This window comes from Callorhinchus milii, unplaced genomic scaffold (genome assembly GCF_018977255.1).
Source record: "Callorhinchus milii isolate IMCB2004 unplaced genomic scaffold, IMCB_Cmil_1.0 Scaffold5, whole genome shotgun sequence".
Lineage (NCBI taxonomy): Eukaryota > Metazoa > Chordata > Chondrichthyes > Chimaeriformes > Callorhinchidae > Callorhinchus > Callorhinchus milii.
In genome coordinates this window covers 62,076,838-62,096,563 of record NW_024704746.1, presented here as the reverse complement: position 1 = coordinate 62,096,563, position 19,726 = coordinate 62,076,838, and the positions used below count along the sequence as shown (strand labels likewise).

The window sequence follows — 19,726 nt, the reverse complement described above, 5'->3', positions numbered from 1 at the left end:
GTGAACCACTCTGGCTGGTCAATCATCAGCAGTGCCCTGGAGTACAGTGGACCCTCATGCAGATGACCAAGACTTCCACAGAGGATAACTTTGATTCTGACATTCCATTTCCAAGCACTTTCCCTTAGAGCTAGCTCAGCTCCAAGGAGACAACAACAACAACAACAACAACAAGATTTCATTTATAGAGCGCCTTTCACGTCGGGAGGACGACCCAAGGCGCTGGACAGTTGGGTCAGGACCCGAGCAGGGGGGAAATGGTCAGGGTGAGGGGAGGGAAGGGAGGGAACGAGGAGGGGGAAATGGTCAGGGTGAGGGGAGGGAAGGGAGGGAGCGAGGAGGGGGGAAATGGTCAGGGTGAGGAGAGGGAAGGGAGGGAACGAGGAGGGGGTAGAGAGTCGAGAGGGGAGCTGAAGGCACGGTCAAAGAGAAAGGTCTTGAGAACCGGCCTTGCAGGAGGAAAGGGAGGAGGCAAGGCGAAGGCACTGGGGGATAGAGTTCCAGAGCCTCGGGGCTGAGAGGCTGAAGGCTCGGCCACCGATGGTAGGGCGGTTAGGGCGGGGGATGTGGAGCAGACCGGAGCCAGAGGAACGGAGGGTACGGGCAGGAAGGTAGGGGGATAGTAGGTCGGAGAGGTAGGAGGGAGCAAGGCCGTGAATGGCCGAGACCCTGCTTCCTGCCATCCTCTTCCCCCCTCTCTTTCCCCCCCACCCCACCACACACACGGACTAATAGAGTCTTTTGATTGTTAGCCTAAGCTTTGGATAGTGCAGCAGTTAATTGTGATACTCTTGGAAAAAAAAAACTTCTAATCTTTCTTATAAAGGAAATTACGGAAAGCAGCACATCTGGAAGTGCATAGAGAAGCCGATGGCTCCAGTACCACAGATAATACACAGGAAGGAGTACAACCTTATTCAAGCACAAGCACCTGTTACAGTGTTGGCACATTCTTCAGAGATATCTGGCGTGCTTTCTATTTTCCAGGGTGTGTATTCTATTAAGCTTGTGATTCTATTTATGAGGATGTCTTGCTAACTCCACTGACCCTCTGAGACTCTTAAGTATCAATTTATTTTTCCATTAGCAAGTTTTACCCTTGTTTTTATGTTGTAATTATACAGTGCAGCTCTATTATAACATGCTTCACTATAGCTTGAAATCTCTTAACCGGGTTTCACTGTTATGGAGTCCTGTAATGTATTGGTTAGAGCACTTGCCTGGCAAGTGGAACCCGGGTTGGAATCCGGTTGTTAATCAATTTGTAGATCGCTTCTGGGGGAAATAATCCCATTTAAAATAACAAAATTGGTTGCTCAATCCACGACTGTTTGTGGGACACTGCTTTGTGCAATTGGCCCAGAAAACACACAGTCAATTCACTTTACAGTATATTCTGTGAAGCGCTTTAAAACGTCTCAATAATGTGATAAGACACTATTATCAAATGCAAATATTATTCCTATGGAACCTGTTCACTGTGCATGTAAGTAGTTGGCCCACTCGCCTTCTGCGCACTGGCTTACTTTTCATACCAAAATGGCCAACTTTCAGTTCATTGGATCACCAATAATGGGACTTCCTGTTTTGTGATTACATAATATGGAAACCAGCCATTTCTCTTTTTGCACCCAGAGCAGCTGGCTAGGTGCACGCTCAGTAAAACTCACTATTGTGACGCGCTATAAAGTGGGTTGGGAATTTATGGATCCCAAACACCACATTATATGAGGCTGCACTGTGGGTATCTAAAGATTTTGATTACCTTAATTTGGGGTTATTCTTCATTGTTGATTAATAGATTTATTTCTGGGTACTCATTTGTAATAAGTACAAGATTCGAAATGAGGACAAGAAGTATTTTTAAATGGTTTTTAAACATTTAAAAAAAAGTGGACCAAATTTTGAAAGTGCACTCTGCTAATAGTGTAAAGCAACATTCACAAAGGTAAAGAGAATGTAGGTATCAAAATCAATTGGTAGAATATATTGCAACGGTAAAGAAAATAGTATGGAAGTAAATTTATAGAAATCGGTAGAAGGAAGTAATACTGATCAAGTGGAATTTGTGTTTACTTTACCGAGAGGAACATGTGGATTAGGAAGTGAAACTAAGAAGCTAAATCTTTGATGGGAGAGAGAAGCAATATTAAAGCTAGTGGCTGGGGTAGCGTAAACCATGTTTTTAATACAATAAAGAGAATTAACTGCACAGGACAGGATTATATCCCTGAAAAATTAAATCAATGTTTCGGGAGTTTAGAAAGGAATTGGTTAAACAGTAAATTGATAGGTTGGGGGGGGGGGGAGAATAATTTTTTCAGACCAAATTGTTCTCTTATAAAATAGACTGCCACCTAGTGCAGTAAATGTGTATTTAGTTTCAAAACGTAACTATGATTTTAAGCAATGTCAGAAAGCTGTAGGGGTAGGGTAATTTAACAAAATGTACATACCCATTTTCAAAGTCGGCTTGAATAGCCTTTCTGGCCCCTTTATGCATTCTAAAACCAAATAAATATCCTTTCTTCGCTGAAGATTATTACTAACTAGACTTTTAAACACTAAAAAGTGCAGTCTGTTAACTATCTATTTTGATTGCTTTCATTTACCAGCTCAAGGAAAACCAAAAGATCAATTGACAAATCAACTGAGACAGATAATGGTTATGTTTCCCTGGATGGAAGAGTCACTTGCAAAATCAATGAAGATCGGAAACTGCTCTATGATGCTAACTGTGAAATATTAGGGCCCGACGAGGTGAACTGGATCCCAGGAATGGGAAAGACAGGACCTACTCCTGTGAAACTTAAAGTAGGTATAACCAGAAATAATCAGGACTTTTTGGGTTGTTAGCAATTGCCCATCTTAAATTATTCATCAGAGACAGAAGAGTGACATTAACTTATTGAGGTATCGCCACATACTGATAGGAAGTGGCTCCATGGAGGTTCACATCTGTGATTTCTTTAGATATTCTTATTCGGGGAAAGTGCAGGAGGCCAAAATTCCACATTTGGCCTTGTATCAGTATCACTTCCTTCCTTGGTCTTAAAATCCTGTGGATGTACTGTGCACTGTTCCATTTAGCTTTGCAATATATTTGGTGAATTGACTTCTACATTTTGTTTACCTTCCCACTATGCCATTGGGGAGGTGTTCACCACAGTGAGAGACAATATCAGAGATGCTATAAGATGCTCTCCCATATATAAGGAATTGGCCTAATTTAAGTTTTGTATTGAACTTGGTCTTTTTGGCATATCTTCTTGCACATGTACCAGGAAATTTAGGGAGGTTTAAGTACAGGAAACTTGGTTTTATTCTCATCGTGTTTTTATTGCTGTTGTCTGTTTGTGATTTTTTCTGCTATTGCTTTGTGTGTCAGAACTTTTTCTCTCCCTCATTTTGTAGAATTATAGAAATTACAGCACAGGAGGAAGCTATTCGGCCCATCAAGCCTAAACTGGTGCTAGCTCATTCACTGACTCTTATCTACTCTCATCCCAATCCTCTGCTCTTTCTATGTATCCTTTTTATGTCTTTCAAATGTTTCTCCAATTTTCCTTTAAATGTTAGTCGTTGCCTTGGTAACTTGTTACTTGTGTCAAAACATTCCATATCCTGATAAATCTCTGCATGAAAGCTTTTTTTCAAACCTCCTTAACTTTTGAATATATTCATTTATGTCCCCATTTTAATTTCTGTTTTTTTCTGCCTATTGTACCTATTGTAGTGTACTGAATTCAATTGGTTCACAATGATATTAACTTTATTATTGTCTATAGACCTGGTTGATATAGCTGTTATATTACATGGAATATATTTAAATGGTATTTCTACTGATAGAAGAATCTTACGGCTAGAGAAGACAGTTAGTTATAAGGTAGTCACAAATAAGAGTGAAAGGAGAATTTAGGAGAATCACTGTTATTGGATTGTGGAATGGCCTGCTTTACTAAGTAAGGTAGTAGATGCAGAGTCCATTGAGAGTTTCAAGAGCGGAGGCAAGTATATGAAAGATAAAGGCTTGAAGGGGAATGGGGATACGGCAGGGCAGTGGGATTAAATGAACACCTTGCTCTGAGAGCTAATGCAGACTTGTTGGCTGAATAGCCTTATTCTGCACTGTACATTTCTATGATTCTATGAAATGGATAGCTGCTTCTTCTCCCACCTTCTGTGTGTTGATTAACAACCTCTTTGTAGGAACTTTGTAGGAGATTGCTTTGGTTTTCTAGTTTAATATTTGTACAGATGAAATTTCAGTTCTCCAGTAATAAACGGTTGGAGTAATTCATATTACTTCTGAAGATTTCACCAATTTTCAATTCTGAAAAATTTACTTTCTTCCACGTCATTTTTTTTGGATTTTACCAAAGCTATAAGAAGCTTCACAGCTTAGCTGAACAATTTTCTTCTACAATAACAGTTGTGGTACTTTTATTAATTTTGCTGGTGTATTGCATCAAGCAGGAAGGCCTTCGACCTGACAACAATGTATCTGACGAGGTTTCCAGTGATGAGGATGGTGAGGGTGAGTCGCAAGCTTTCAGGCAGCGTCGCAATGGAGAACGAACTTCAAATGACTCCGGGCTGCGAAATAGAAAACCACAGCAGTACAAGAGGCACTACAGTGTTGAGGTTATATTTTACTGCTTTCTTCAGTTAACTGTGACTTGTTTAATGTGCATAGAATTACATACATTGAATTATTTGGATTGTAGTGTCAGCCTGATTCAGTTGGTAGCATTCTGGTAATATCTTAATAAGTCTACTGAGCTGAACTCTTTCGAATGTTATAATATCCTTCCTGTAGTATAGTAATCAGAACTGTACACCGGATTCCAAATATGGCCTAACTATAAATATATAAATGACATGAATTCAACATTACATCCCTACTTTTATACTCCATTCCTCTAGGCATAAAGCCAGGGACTGACTCTATTTGCANTTTTTAATGGGCTAATTCACCTGTGCTGCTATTTTTGAAGTCGATTTGCATTTGATCTCTTATTGTAGGATCCCAGCACAATACATAATTTCAGCTTGATGTATTATATTTGGGGGGGAAGGTGCCCAGCTCAGATTGCAATTCTATTTTTTCTTCTGTAGCAGGATTATTTGAAGACTAGCTATTCAGACTGTTACATATAGCTTTGTGCTTCTTATCTGATTTTCTAGTGCTATTAACTTCGTTAGAAGAGATTTGCTCCCCAAGTCAAAGGCAAAGCATTTATGCTAAGTACTGTGTTAATATAGTGCCACAAAATGCATTACATTTCAAGTAATCTATTCATTTCAAACTTTAATTTGCAAGTGGAGTATCTCTGAATTTCTGTATTCCTGGTCACTGCATTATAACTAGTATAGATCATGGCAGGTAAATTTAACCTGCAGAGTATAGGAACAATAATATCTCTCAAGATGGTCTATTGAAGTTTGAGCACAAGTTTTAACTTTCTCTCATGTAAAATCAGGTACTTTTGTAGGGTCCAGTGTTCCTTAAAATGAAAATACATGAATATTGATCTATCTGTTCTTTACTCCTATGAATAAATAAATAAATATTGATATTGTGCCTCATCACATCGTTCAAAGTCTCAAAGTGCTTCACAGGATTTATTGTGAAGTGTAGTGACTGTATTTTATAGGTGAATGCAGCAGCCGCTGTGCACAGTAATAAATATAATAATCCCTGCATTTGATAAAGTGCTTTTCACATCTTCCAGATGTCTCAAAGCTTTTCACAGAATACACTGTAAAGTGAATTGACTGTATATTTGTGGGCGAAATATCCCACAAACTCCCTTCTCTTTTCGAATAGTGCCACATGCACCACTTGAATAGATCGACAGCATCTTGATATAATCTTATCTGAAGGATGGCACCACTGACAGTGCAATGCTCCCCGAGCACTGCAGTGGAATGCCAGCCTACACTATGAGCTCAAGTACTATCAGAGGCTTGAATCCACAATCTTCTGACTCAGAGGCAAGAGTACTGAACCAGGATGACACCTGGCTGTCTGATTATTCTGCTAATTTATGATTCAATGATTCAATTTATGATAGTTAACTGTTAATGGTCCTTTTAGATAATACTAAAGCTTTGGCTCTGTTGCATTATAATAAATACTCCTTGCATTTGATAACTCCTTTCACGTCAGGAAGATATCTCAAATAGCTTCATAGTATTTTACTATAACATGTAGAGACTGTTTTTGCAGGCTGTTCTGTAACAATAGAATATCAGACACCTCACAGCAGCATTTAATCATTTACTTGGTTTGTTAAACTACCGTTGCTGGTTAATTTTATCTGGCTCTCCTTAAGAGTTTTGGTATCTAGCCATTAATTATTTAGCTGGTCTGCTTTGATTTGGCCTCTGGGTTCTATTACAGCTTTATATTTATATAACTCCTTGGCAATCGGAATACTAAATTTTAATTGCATATCCTGGGGATTTTGACATTAAAATCTATTTACTGACTCATTTCTAGTCTGCCTAGGGACTGTTTTTTTTAGAAATTTAAATATTGCTGTTTACCCATCCTATTGTAAGTTGTTTAGAGACAGAGCTTGATAGACATTTGTGTTATTCAATTGCTAAGCTGCAATCCCATTACTAGCTTCTCTATCCTTTGTAGCAACAGGTTTGGCAACTGTTTTTTTATTAATACAATATGTGGTTAATGCAGTATGTGGTTTCTTTGGCACAAATAACTGAAAAATCATTCAAGGTGGGCAATGTGTGCGGGTGAAATGTAAAGCCTTAAAATAGGGTTTACCCTATTTACCCTCCCGACGTGAAAAGCGCTATATCAAATGCAAGGATTATTATTATTATTATAATTACAACACAGTGGAATTCTGCATTGAACATTTTTAACACAAATAATAAGTTATGAAGATTTGTACAGTATGCAGTCGTGCACAGAAGTGCCAGCCTAGGCTGTGAGCTCAAAGTCCCAGCGTGAGGCTTGAATCCACAGACTGAGGCAATATGCTGCCAAGTGAACCAGTCTATATCATGCTGCTGCATTCATATACAGTAACTGCACTGAACAATAAAATCCTGTGATGCTTTAAGATATTTCAACGATGTAAAAAGGAGCTATACCAAATGCAAGTATTAATACATTATTAAATATTCATGGCAAGTCTTTACAAACGGATATCCCTATGATATTGTCTTATTTATGAGTAACTTTTACAAAACGCGCTTGGTAAAACTTGTAGGAAAATTTCCGATTGTGCGCTAGTGAATTTGCCCAGAGAATTGCTGAGTTAGCGAACAATTTTCAAGCCATGTAAGGACCTTTATTGCAGTTGCTCCACTCACTACAGACCACTTTTTTATATGGTATTTTAAATGAATCCACCTGTTCTAAATCATTCATTTGTTTCCTGCAGCTCTCCACGTTCCTTCTAACTTTATAAACTTTGTTGACTTCAATCATAATTGCCCACACCTTTCCACAACCCTTTGTAGGAAATACAGTTTAGCTACCAAGAAAAATTATTTAAATTTTGATGCATTGCTTTACTGAATCAATTCTGTCTAACTGGTGCAGTTTCCGTCTAAGTTGACATTGTATTGCCTTTATTGACATTTTATAGGTTTTTAATGAGGAAGTTAATGCTGGAGTTCTTTTGGACATCCTGCTACACTTTCAACTATGTTCAAGAGTTGATTCTTACACAAGTTTGTTGCTCATAGAGTAACCCAGCATTTTTATTTGAAAATCCAGGCTTTTTTATGATGCGATCGGACCATATGTGTGTTACGTGCCTACATGACTCAGTGCCAATGTTAGGGTTAGGTAGCAATAAGGGCTCGCTTAACATGCTGGTTCTAGTTATCTATATATTTATTATATATATAGAGTTACAGTATATTTTGTGAAGCTCTTTGAGATGTTTCAACAACATGATAAGACAAAGTGTCAAACGCAAGAATTATTATTATTATCTGACAAGTGAGTTTTACAATTCTAAGAACCAGGTTTTATATGCATTGTTTTCAGGAGGCAGCTAAATCTGCGACTAGTTGTAGCTCTCGAAGCTCTCGACAGGATTCTGAGAGCACACGTCATGAATCGGAAACAGAGGACGTGTTATGGGAGGACCTCCTACTCTGTGCTGAATGTCGTTCTTCCTGCACCAGTGAGTCTGAGGGAGAGAATATCCACGTGAACTCCATCGGAAAAAAAGAATACAGAGATGATCCTTTTCATCCGGTTTGTTTCAGAAATTTTTTTCTTCTAAAATTTTATATCAAAATGTGATTTATGTATTGAATAAAAGCATATATTATGTTGCATATTTTCTTTGTAAAAGGTTGATCAACTAAGTGATCATCAGTACATTCTTTACATTACTAAAAGCAATGTTGAAAGTATATTCAAAGTTTGGTTTGGACTGTTTGGAGCTAGCAATTGAGTTAAACTTTAGTTGACTGATGTGGGCAACCTGTTCGATTTTCCTTGGGGGAAGGGAGGGGAAAAGCCTTTGTGGTTCTCTGACATCTGGATTTTGAATTACAGTAAACCTCACATAAGTTGTATCAGTTGGAGCCATACGTTTAACATGACTTATGCAAGGTATAAGTTATGTCAAACTTGCATAGAATATAAACTTTTGAACAGGATTTAGGCAGATGTATGACTCAAGCAATTGTATGATTTATACAGATCAGATGAGTTTTACTGTATTAGAAGGCTATCTCCAGTGGGTTTTTTTTTAAATTGACTTAATGATGATCAGAAAATACCAAATGTGATATTAAACTTTATTTTGATCGTATTGACACCAACGCGGATTTAATTCCTCGTAAATCATTGGTGCTAGTGGGCCAAAAATACAACTTATGATAATTATCAGAATGAGAGTTTGAATGTGGTTTAGAAAGAGCGCCATTTTGTCTCTTTTGAAATCTACATAGTAAATCACATATGGGCCAGACACAGATCTAGACTTTGTTTTTAGTGCAAATCTGTGTGAAATTAAACCATTTGGGTGTGGACTAGATTTATCCGAGAAGAAGCAGGAAAGAAAGGCTGAATTGCCAGCAGAGGAGACTCAAATCAAGGGTTTAACAAAACGCCTAGTATCAGCCTCCAAATGAATTTTCTCTGAGTATATCTGAGGAACACAGAAGAATTTGCTTGTGATTCAGCCATCCTAAACAGTTGGGCTTTATATTTGGAGAGGACTTCAGTGACTCTAATCGCACAGCGAATGGCTGTCAAGATCATATGCTAATGACCTTGGCATTTGTTGTTGGATGATTTGCTAGCATTAGCCAGACCACTATATAGACCTGCTTGAAGGAGATGACTGATGCACTGCTCCAGGAAACTGGCAGGTTCATCCATTTCTCCCGAGTACAGAGCAACAATTGACTAGATAGCAAAATTGTACACCATTATTGAATTTGCCTGACTGCTTGATGCAGTGGACCATAATCGTGTGGCGATTACGTGTGGGCACAGTTAGTCAATCAGATAATGTGAGTTAACTCTAAGGAGATTCTGCTCATTTAATATTCAGGTGTTCTACATTGTTAAGCAAATAGTCCACTAGATAGCTGCCCAATTCTCTGGGTCAATGGACAATTCCATCTTGAATTACATCTCTGTTCCATGAGTTATTTGAGTAGGGTAATTTAACAGTCTGAGTTAGGGGGTAGTGAGGGAGGGAAGTCATGAATATCTGTTGAACCTGTGCCACATAGAACTACATAGCATCTATTGTACAGCATTGAAACAGATTATTCGATCTAACTAGACCTTGCCAGTATTTATACTCTCCATTTAGTGCTCCAGCCCTCCTTAATCCCTCCTCCTATACTCCTGCGTTCCCTTTTTACTCAAGTATGCATCGCGTTTCTCAACACCCTCCATAAAGAAACCGCCTTTTCTTTTTGAATAGTGCTATGGGATCTTTATTGTCCATATGAACAAGCTTAGTTTTATTATTATTAATTATTACTATTATTATTAGTTTCAAGTAGTTAGTAGCTAGTTTGCAGGGCCATCGAACATAAGTTAGAACACAAGGAATATTGAACATGAATCAGAACTTTGAAGGGGGAAAAGTATATATTTTTGTTAACATCTACTTCTATCTCCTTTCAGACCCATTTCCCGTGGCTTCACAGTTCCAGTACAAGTCTGGAAAGAGTAAGCGCAATTGTCTGGGAATGCAATGAGTGTAAGAAAGCTGATATGTCTGTGCTGGAAATCAGTGGCATGATCATGAACAGAGTAAGTCACTAAACAAAAACAAATCACACCAAAGTTGCCCTTTCTGTTGTACTCATGTGCCCCTCTTTCGTTTGTGTACACATTTTCTCTTTTCACTTTTCTTTCGTGTGTACAGTACCTCTTTCAGATAATATTGTGTTGGCTTTCTATAATGACTAATGTATATAAAAAGATAATTGGGGGAAATACTTAGTGTGATGAAGTTTCCCATAATAATAATCATAATCCTTGCATTTGATATAGCACCTTATCACGTCTTTGAAACTTCTCAAAGTGCTTCACAGAATATACTGTAAAGTGAATTGATTGTATATTTTGTGGGAGAAAAGTGGACAATAGTCACCACATTGCCAAATGCATGAAATATACTGCCATGAGACCTTCTGTTTGTTTTCCAGTTTTAATTTAAGCCAGGCAACTATTTTTAACATCGCACAGAAATTACTCTCCAAAGTAATGCGTGTAATTTTAACGTGAGCAAGACCGAGAGTAAAATTCCACTTGCGGTCTATTTAAAATCTGGCTCCATCACAAAGGAATTATCTGTCCTGAATTTTAATAATTACAATCACTGGGTAAAGAACAAGGGGCCATCAATTGAAGATTATCATTAGAAGAAAAAGAGGGGAGTTAAGAAGGAATGTTTTCACAGTGAGGGTTACTAGAAAAAACACAAATGACTGTTGAAGCTGAGTCCATAATAGCATTTAAAAAGGAATTGGATGAATCCTTGAGCAAAAATAATATGTATATATGAAGAAAAAGTAGGGAATTAGATTAGATGGCTCCAGCACCATCATAGATGTAATGGCCAAACTATGTCCAAACTAATTCAGATTTTTTTTGTTACATTGTTTTCTCAATTTTAAATGTTTTCCTTAAACATTTGCAGGTCAACAACTACAAACAAGGGATTGGCTACCAGTTGTTTGGGAACTTGGTGTCTGTGATTCTAGGCATGACACCCATTTTGTTTAGACTCTTTCAACAAATGGATATCGAGCAACTTGCTTCACAGTCAGCAGCAGAACTCTTCATTGTTGCAATTGGTTCAAATATTAATACAGTGGTCATTATTATGGTCTCAATAGGCTTTGTAGTACGTGTGTCCCTCATCTGGATGTTCTTCTTTTTGCTGTGTGTAGCTGAGCGAACATACAGACAGGTATGTAGAGACTATTTTGACCATTGTCATTTATTTTAACCTCTTCCGGCCTCACCTTTTTCCAAATCTAGTTGGAACATTTTCACCGACTTTAATTTCTAATCTCACTTCAATATACAGTTGATTTATTGTGCACTCCTGACTTGGCGTATGATTTGGTATGGTTGTTAGTTTGGCGAATAAGAGGGGGTTATTTTGACACGGTTGAGGTGGGGAGGAAACGTGAGTGCTGGGTAAGAGAGCCTAGATTGTGTCATAAAAGCAGAAAGAAGTTACAAGGCTACTTATTGTGCTGGGGGGGAATAATAGGGAAATATTTAGTATGTAGTGTAATGCTGTTGATGTTTACCATATTTTTAATTATGTACTGTTTAATGATTAAAGCAGCTCTAAAATTGTCAGATTAAATTATGGATCTTTCTATTGCTCTGACAACGATATACCTTTTCAACCGCAGGCTTTAGCAGTCCATTTTATTGTTCTACACAATAATTAGTTCAAATTTGTCCTCGAATTAATGATACTTACAGGTGGATTGCTAATACAGTGCAAGAATTCTTATTACATTTCAATTAAACAAGGGTACTACAAGCAAATTACAGAACATATTAGCGATTCATTAATTTGGGCAAATTGCTTAAACATAAAGCTTGCACCATCTCTTAAACTCCAGTGTTAATGTATTTGCTCATGCAGGGATGAGGGAAATGGTGAACAGTGTGATTAAGTTGGCTCCATTTCATATGTTTCCAGGATATGAAATGATGCGTTTCAGGATGTGAAGTATTGTGGAGACTTAAATTGCTAATTTTTAACTCCAGTAGAATTTATTTACCATTAGGGTGATGTAAACATCTCAGACTTGAGAAATCTTGCACGTTTCTGTACTGTTTTGGCGTGCTGCTGTTTGTATATAGTTATTGGAAGAATTTTAGATTCTTACTCTAGTTACAGTTGTTCGACTTCACATTCAAGCTGCTACCTGGTCTATCCCCCTGGCTGCAATTGCCTGAGTTTCTTATTTTTCTGTGCATCATTAGCAAAGCTAGCAACTGCTGCATGGTTGGGCACTGCACCTCGCGGAGCTGGTACAGAACCTTGTTCACTCGTTTGACTCCCAACTGTCCTTCAAATCCCACATCCATGCCCTTACCCATTCAGCTTTCTGCCACTTCCGTAACATTGCTCACTTCTGCCGCTAGCTCTCCTCAGGCTGTCACAACCCTCATGCACACTTTGATCATATCCAGGCTTGACTACTGCTAACTTCCTGCTCACTGGACTCCTCAGCTTTTCCCTAAGCAGACTGCAGACTATCCAGATCTCTGAAGCCCAAGTCCTCTTTACCAGACTCCGTGAACCTATTACCCCATCCTTGCTCTGCTCCATTGGCTCCCCATCCTCAGCGGATGGAATTCAAGATCCTTCGATCCTTGTTCTCACTTTCTTCATCTCCGCTTTCTTGCTTCACCCTACCACCACAACCCCTTCCACCCTACCAACCTGGCTGTTGTCTTCACTCAGTGAGCACAGCTCCTTCATGTCCCCTGCCCTCTCCGCCCCACCATCAGTGGATGGGCTTTCGTCCATTCTCTCTCTGCTGTCTGAAACCATTGCTTTCTCCAGTCCTAAAAAAAAATCTTAAGAGTGCCTTAGAATAAGAACTGGAAATCTGAAATAAAATTCAACAATCTTGCAGATGCACAGTAGGTCAATTAGCATCTGCTTGAGATAGATGGGGTAGTGTTTTGGTGAGACCCAGTATCAGAAGTGCTAAAGACTTTTTCATAGTTGTGGAAGGATGTTACACTAGGTGAGGGGGGTTGTTCAAATATAAGATATCTAACTGGAATAACATAAACCCGTCTGACCTGCAAGAACTCTGTTCTGGCACGTGATGCAGTCTATTTCCCAACAACAATGTCGCAGGAATTCGATTATTTAAAAATTCTGCGATTTAGAACTTTTTCTAAAAAAGTTCTGGCACCTCCTGCAGCATTGTGTGCCAACACTCAACTAACCTCTCTCCCCACCCCACCCCCACTTTGCAATTTGACTTATTTTAAGGAGCAATTGAATGATTCATTCTACTGTTCCGCAAAACCACATTTTGCTTTAAATGTCATGTACAGTTCTCTGCAATGATGTAATACCAGACATTCTACTCTTCCTTAATATTGTTTTTGGTTTTAACAAATGTTTTGAGGAACAATCAAACAAACTGCTTTCTTCTTTGTGTCTCACAGAGATTGCTCTTTGCCAAACTTTTTGGCCATTTAACTTCAGCAAGACGAGCTAGAAAATCGGAGGTTCCTCACTTCCGTCTAAAGAAGGTGCAAAATATAAAAATATGGCTCTCCCTGCGTTCCTATCTAAAGGTAAGTTCAATTGATATTCATTTTGTGCAGGCACCTTTGGTGTATTTTTTCTTTAACGGAAGGTGAACTATATTGGAGTGGGGTTAATTTATGCAGTGTTTTATTCTCTCGTCAACTGAGGATGATTCTGTTCAGATCTGTGGTATTAGAATTTGGAGAAATGTCTCGAAATGTTTTTAAATGCATTTCTTAATTGTGTAACTGTGTAACTCGAGATAGAAACTGAGCCACTCCAAAGTTTCAAATTCCCAAGAAAACCAAACTTTCTGAAACCTTCCCTGCCTCCCATTGTGCATAACTCTCATTAACAGACATTCTTATACGGAAATTACGAACATCTGTTCAAATAATAATAATAATCCTTGCATTTGATATAGTGCCTTATCAAATCTTCTAGACATCTAAAAGCGCTTCACAGAATATACTTTAAAGTGAATTGACTGTATGTTTTGTGGGCAAAACAAAATGTGCACGAAAACGAAACTGCTGTGTACTCCGGTACAAAATTTCCTTAAATGTGCGGTTGTGATCACTAAAGGTAACATAGATCACATTATATAAACAGAATTGAATGTGGATTAACATTCAACCAGTATCTTGCAGTCTATTGTAGTAAAAGCAAGGATGGCCGTTTGTTATCCACTGATTCCTATTGCAAAGTATTCAACAAACATCAACAAATTACATTTGTATGATGCCTTTCATGTCAGGAGGATGTCCCAAAGCGCTGTTCATTTGGGTAATGACATCTGATAAGGATAATATAACAATCTACAAATAGGACCATCGGTCCCTTGAGTCTGTATTACTATTTTTATCAGATCATGGCATCTTTTAGATACGATTTTAGTCAGGCTGATCCGGCATATTCCCTGTGGTTAAGCAATCTTCCTAGCTATTGCTCCCATAAGAAGCACTTGGATAACGTGAGGGTTGTGAGTATATCCCAGGACAGGTTATTGCCTTGAACAGATGATGAAGGAAGAAAAGAGCCATGTTATAGGCATAAATATGAATTAATAGAATTATGCATACGTGTTATTTCTGGATGACTGACAGTTTTCATCAGCAGGGCTTCCATGTACCCACGTTATCCAAATATGGAAGCGTTTGCGATTTGTACATTGGATCAATGACCATTTGAAGAGGTTGTTGTATTGCCATTGAGCTGTGGGAGGGGAGGAGAGAAGATCGGCATTTTGTCCTAGTAAATCCTTACGGGATATTGCTAACCGAATGTGAAGAGGAAGGTTATACTACAATTATGGACACAGCAGAATACATACCACATACTGTGCATTAGTGAATAGACTGCAGTAAGCCCCCAGCTTACTGGAACAAGGGTATCTGGAATTCGAATGTAGCCTGAAACCTAGAAATTGGAAACAAAAATTCCGCCCGCCAAAAATTTCCACAGGCTCATCTGGCTTCCAACTCTCCTAGCGCAGGTCAACACCACACTCAATATCATTGCTAGCCTTCACAGTGCCCGGGTTATTGACTTTGACTCAGATGCGGAGTCCTATAGTTTAGTGGTTAGAGCACTCACCTCGCAAGCGGGAAGACCTGGGTTTGATTCCTGGGCAAGGCGAAACTTTGGCGTTTCCTTACTCCACATGCCTCTGCTTACCTAGCAGTGGAGTAAGGTAAAGTCAGTTGGCGTTAGTCGATTGGTGGATCGCTTTTCTGGGATAATAATCCCTTCAGAATAACTAACTAATAAAATAATAATAATTTGTTGACTCAATCTGCAGCTGTTTGTGGGACAATGCTGTGAGCAATTGGCTGCCGTGTTTGACCCACAAAATGTATAGTATTCTAAGCAAACTTCCCATAATAGATAGTGTAGACTGGTTATGTAATTGTATTGTCATTGTGTCTGCACTGAAGCTACTGGAAACAGAATGTGTTTTATTAGAACAGACAGTGGCAACCGTTCTAATGTCCTGGCCGGATTCCAGGGCTTTGGCAAAGTGCCTTTGTACATGCACACAGCACTATAAATAAAACCGCACAGTCTCGCTTCATGAGCATAGAATTAAATATACGCAATGCATAATTTTGCATTGAAGAATTCACAATGCTGAAAGTGCGACATAAAACAGATGAAGGTAAAAAAAAATTGAGCTGATTCTTATTTTGAGTAATGACACAAAACTTTTTGAAAAAGAATAATTAATGACCCAACAGTTTGTTTTTATGAAATTTGTAACACTGATCAATACAATGAATAGAAGTGACACCGTCTACTGCTGCAGATTATATAAAATAAAGAAATCACCTGTCGCATAGGCAACGGAGCTGTGTAGAGGGGCCTGACATCACTTGACATGGACGGTGAGATAAGTCTTGCTGGCCTTGTGGCAAGTGAATTGTTTTTTCAGTTTACCAGTAGAAATTACTTTTATATTTTAGACTCTTTTTAATTTAAAGTATGATTTTTTTTCCAAATTTTAAAAAAAGGTTCTTTTTTTTACCCGCTCATTTAGTGGGTAAATGCACGATATGGTACGGTATTCAATCTTACACATCTGGGGGAATCTCCGATTTGATCTTGAGTATGTGCGGCTAGGTGATATTTATTAAATTGGTCCTGGTGTCCTGGTTAAGGGAGAGGCAAAAAATCAGAGTTCTGCTTCTGATATTCAGTGACCTCTGCTGGACATGGTGGTGTGGACATCCAATGAGCACAAGATCCAGGTTGACAAATGCCCCCTATAATTGACTGGCCTGCAGATACTCTGAGCAGGATAGTTACTTGACTAGGGTGCCAAAGAGTAAGAGTCCACATTAGTAAGAGCTGCACTACACCATATGTGTTACTGCCGATGATAGACAAAACAGTCTCGCTCATCATCAGAACTTCGAGGGCAGACCAGTCACTGCAGACAGGGATTCTTCCCACTCGGTTCCTGTTAACCGTGCAAGCCCAAACCCTAATCGATAGTGTGGTCCTAGCTGGGCCAGAGGCCGGAAACCTGGCAGAGAGTGCATTCATTCGCAAGCTATGTACCCGTATTCTGGGGACTGGATTCTCTTATACTTATATATAAAGTTTTCCACATGTGTCAGACACTCAGCGGCCCAAAAATAATTTGTAACCAAGTTTCAGGTTGGATGGGGGTGAAGTTAATTTAACTGCAGTGTTCTTAAATAACTGAGAATAAAGCTAAGGGAGTGATTTGCATTTATTTCCCTTATAGTAAAAACAACTTAATGGACAGATGGAGGGAGTAGCCCAGATTGCTTTGATTAGCAAAGTAAACGCCACCCAATATCTCTGTTTATTTGCGTAAACTTGGATTGTATTCTGTTGAGTTTAGAAGGTTGAGGGGTGATATGATTGAGGTATTTAAGATGATAAAGGGATTTGATAGGGTAGATACAGAGCAGCTATTTCCTCTGGTGGGGGAATCCAATACAAGGGGGCATAGTCTTAAAATTAGAACCAAGCCATTTAAGAATGAAATCAGGAAGCATTTTTTCACTCAAATGGTTGTAGAAATCTGGTATTCTCTCCCCCAAAGCGGTGGATGCTGGATCCATCCACACCTTCAAGAGTGAGGTTGGTGGATTTTTGGTAGGTCAGGGTAGTAAGGGATATGGGAAGAAAGCGGGAAATTGGAATTGCAAGGATTAGTTGATGTACAGATCAGCCATGATCTAAGTAAATGGCGGAACAGGCTCGGAGGGCTGAATGGCCTCCTCCTGTTTCTATGTTCCTAAATGATCCACTGGAGAAATCTTCCAAGTATTGCTCCTAGGACTTTTATCAGAGAGAGAGAGAAGGGGGGGGAGGAGAGCACCAGATCAAAGGTGGGGTGCGCTAATTGACTTTTGTGGCCCATGGAAAAAAGAGAAAATTCAATTAGAACTTCTGAACAATGTCCAGTGCCCCATTACTGGAAGGTACTAATATTCTAATGTTTATGGACAGAATCGGGATTGACACTTGCTGCCTCCTAATTCAAAAGCCTGCCAATGTTCACTTTCGCTTCACGGGCTCATATAGGAAGAATGGCACTTGGGTAACGTAATAGTTTGGCCCATGGTTCTGTGCCTGTGCTGGCCAGGAAAAATATTACTATTAAAAACAATCCCCAACATTTCACTTCCTTGTTGCTGTGCGAACTTCTATCAAACAGTTAAGAATAGTTTTTGTATAATTGTTTGAAGCAAAATTGAATTATGCGTAATTGTTTATGATTTGTCCTGACAGAGACGAGGTCCACAGCGTTCCGTGGATGTGATTGTTTCATCTGCGTTCCTGCTCACATTATCTGTAGTATTTATCTGTTGTGCCCAGGTAAGAATCTTGTGATCTCTTAATATTTGCAGTGTTATCAAACTTCTCCCATCCGTTTTCTCCTATTTCACCTAATACAGAGTGGCCAAAAAGGCTGTGATAACTACCCTATTATCTAAACACTAAAAATATCCTCATTTCTTTAAGACTTATTAGACATTGTAATGGTATCATGACTTTTTGGTCACCCTGTATAACTTACCCTCCCATTTTAGATTTGTCCTCTTGGAGTTTAAAGAATATAAAACACGAAGGCCAAATAATCTGGCCTTAATATATGAGTAGAAATAAAATCAGCTACTTGTCTAAACTTATTTCAATTTTTTTCTAGTTGCTTCATATCCATGAGACCTTTCTCGATTTCCACTATAATTGGGAACTAGTGATATGGTGTATTTCATTGACACTGTACCTGTTGAGATTTGTAATGCTGGGATCTGAAACAAATAACAAGTACAGCAATACCTCGATTTTACTGACTGAGCAGGTAATAAGCGTCTTCATAATTATTGCTAGTAAAATATCAAATCGGATGTGAATCATTGCTTTCTATATTTTGTGCACTATCTGTCTTATAATAATAATACTTGCATTTGATATAGCGAATGCAAGGCTTGTTTTTAATGTAACGTTTGTACAAGGAACAGAACTACTAAATCTAGTTTCAGTGGATTCATTGCTCTGCTGTGTTTATTGTTAATGTAGATTTCAATTTCGATCTTGATTATAAAGATGACAGTTACTATTATAGCCTGAATTAATTTGTCAGTATATTCTGCATTAATATGTGGATCTGTATCAAATACAAGGATTATTATTATTATGTGATCTTTTCTCCTAGATTAATTTATACTTAAAGATGGAAAAGAAACCTAATAAGAAAGAAGAGCTGAACTTAGTGAACAATGTTTTGAAGCTTGCAACAAAGTTGCTGAAGGTAAGCAATAATATAAAGTAATCGCAATATCACAATATCTGCCTACGTATTGACTTTTGTGTTAGTAAATCCTGAGCAAATTCTTCCGCATTCACAGCAAGATTTTAAGGTAGGGTGATACCAAATCTGGGGACACATATAAAAATAATTGAACTTGCCACAATTACTGTTGCTGGCAGTACTGGAGAAGCTTGTCGGATTAATGGCTGTGTTTCTCTGATGAGTGCACCTGTTTCAAAATGTTATTGTTCTTTCTCAGTTTGTTGCTGAACTCAAGACCGGGCAAATTTGATTGGGGACACAATACCTCATCCAGGGACTGTCCCTGGAAATCAGGGACATGTGGCCACCCTAGTTTAAAGGGTATGAAAAACTGTGTAGGACAGACTAAAATTATTTCTTTACACGGAGGGCAATCAACATGTTACCAATATGGATGTTTGAGGCCAGGACGCTGGGTTCATTTAAGAAACAGCTGAAGCCTGTAACAGGGAGACAGGATTGTTATTCGGGAAGGATTTCTCTTGGATCAACGAATGTTGTTAGAGCTGCAGTACAGAGCTTTAGCCACACGATGGTGCCAAATTTCAAATTATTTTATCCACGCGATAAAAGATTCCACGTGTAAAATTTTGGTGGAGGGATTTTTTTGAGAATTATTCAGTTT

The 19,726-nt window shown here is 38.6% G+C and overlaps 1 protein-coding gene across 8 annotated transcripts in view; it reads left to right on the top strand.

Moving 5' to 3' along the window:
* Nucleotides 1-19,726, top strand: part of phtf1 (putative homeodomain transcription factor 1) — a 57,025-nt gene that overhangs the window by 32,855 nt on the left and 4,444 nt on the right. For 4 of the 8 annotated variants that reach the window (XM_007890908.2, XM_007890907.2, XM_042335078.1 and 1 more), the window contains 10 exons: nt 827-988; nt 2,616-2,814; nt 4,474-4,644; nt 8,033-8,245; nt 10,145-10,273; nt 11,166-11,438; nt 13,685-13,816; nt 18,036-18,122; nt 18,454-18,609; nt 18,964-19,059. In XM_007890908.2, the coding sequence (XP_007889099.1) occupies nt 827-988; nt 2,616-2,814; nt 4,474-4,644; nt 8,033-8,245; nt 10,145-10,273; nt 11,166-11,438; nt 13,685-13,816; nt 18,036-18,122; nt 18,454-18,609; nt 18,964-19,059 (1,618 nt within the window). The remainder of the gene's footprint in view (nt 1-826; nt 989-2,615; nt 2,815-4,473; nt 4,645-8,032; nt 8,246-10,144; nt 10,274-11,165; nt 11,439-13,684; nt 13,817-18,035; nt 18,123-18,453; nt 18,610-18,963; nt 19,060-19,726) is intronic. The other 4 variants (XM_007890912.2, XM_007890910.2, XM_042335080.1 and 1 more) reach the window with 2 other exon arrangements.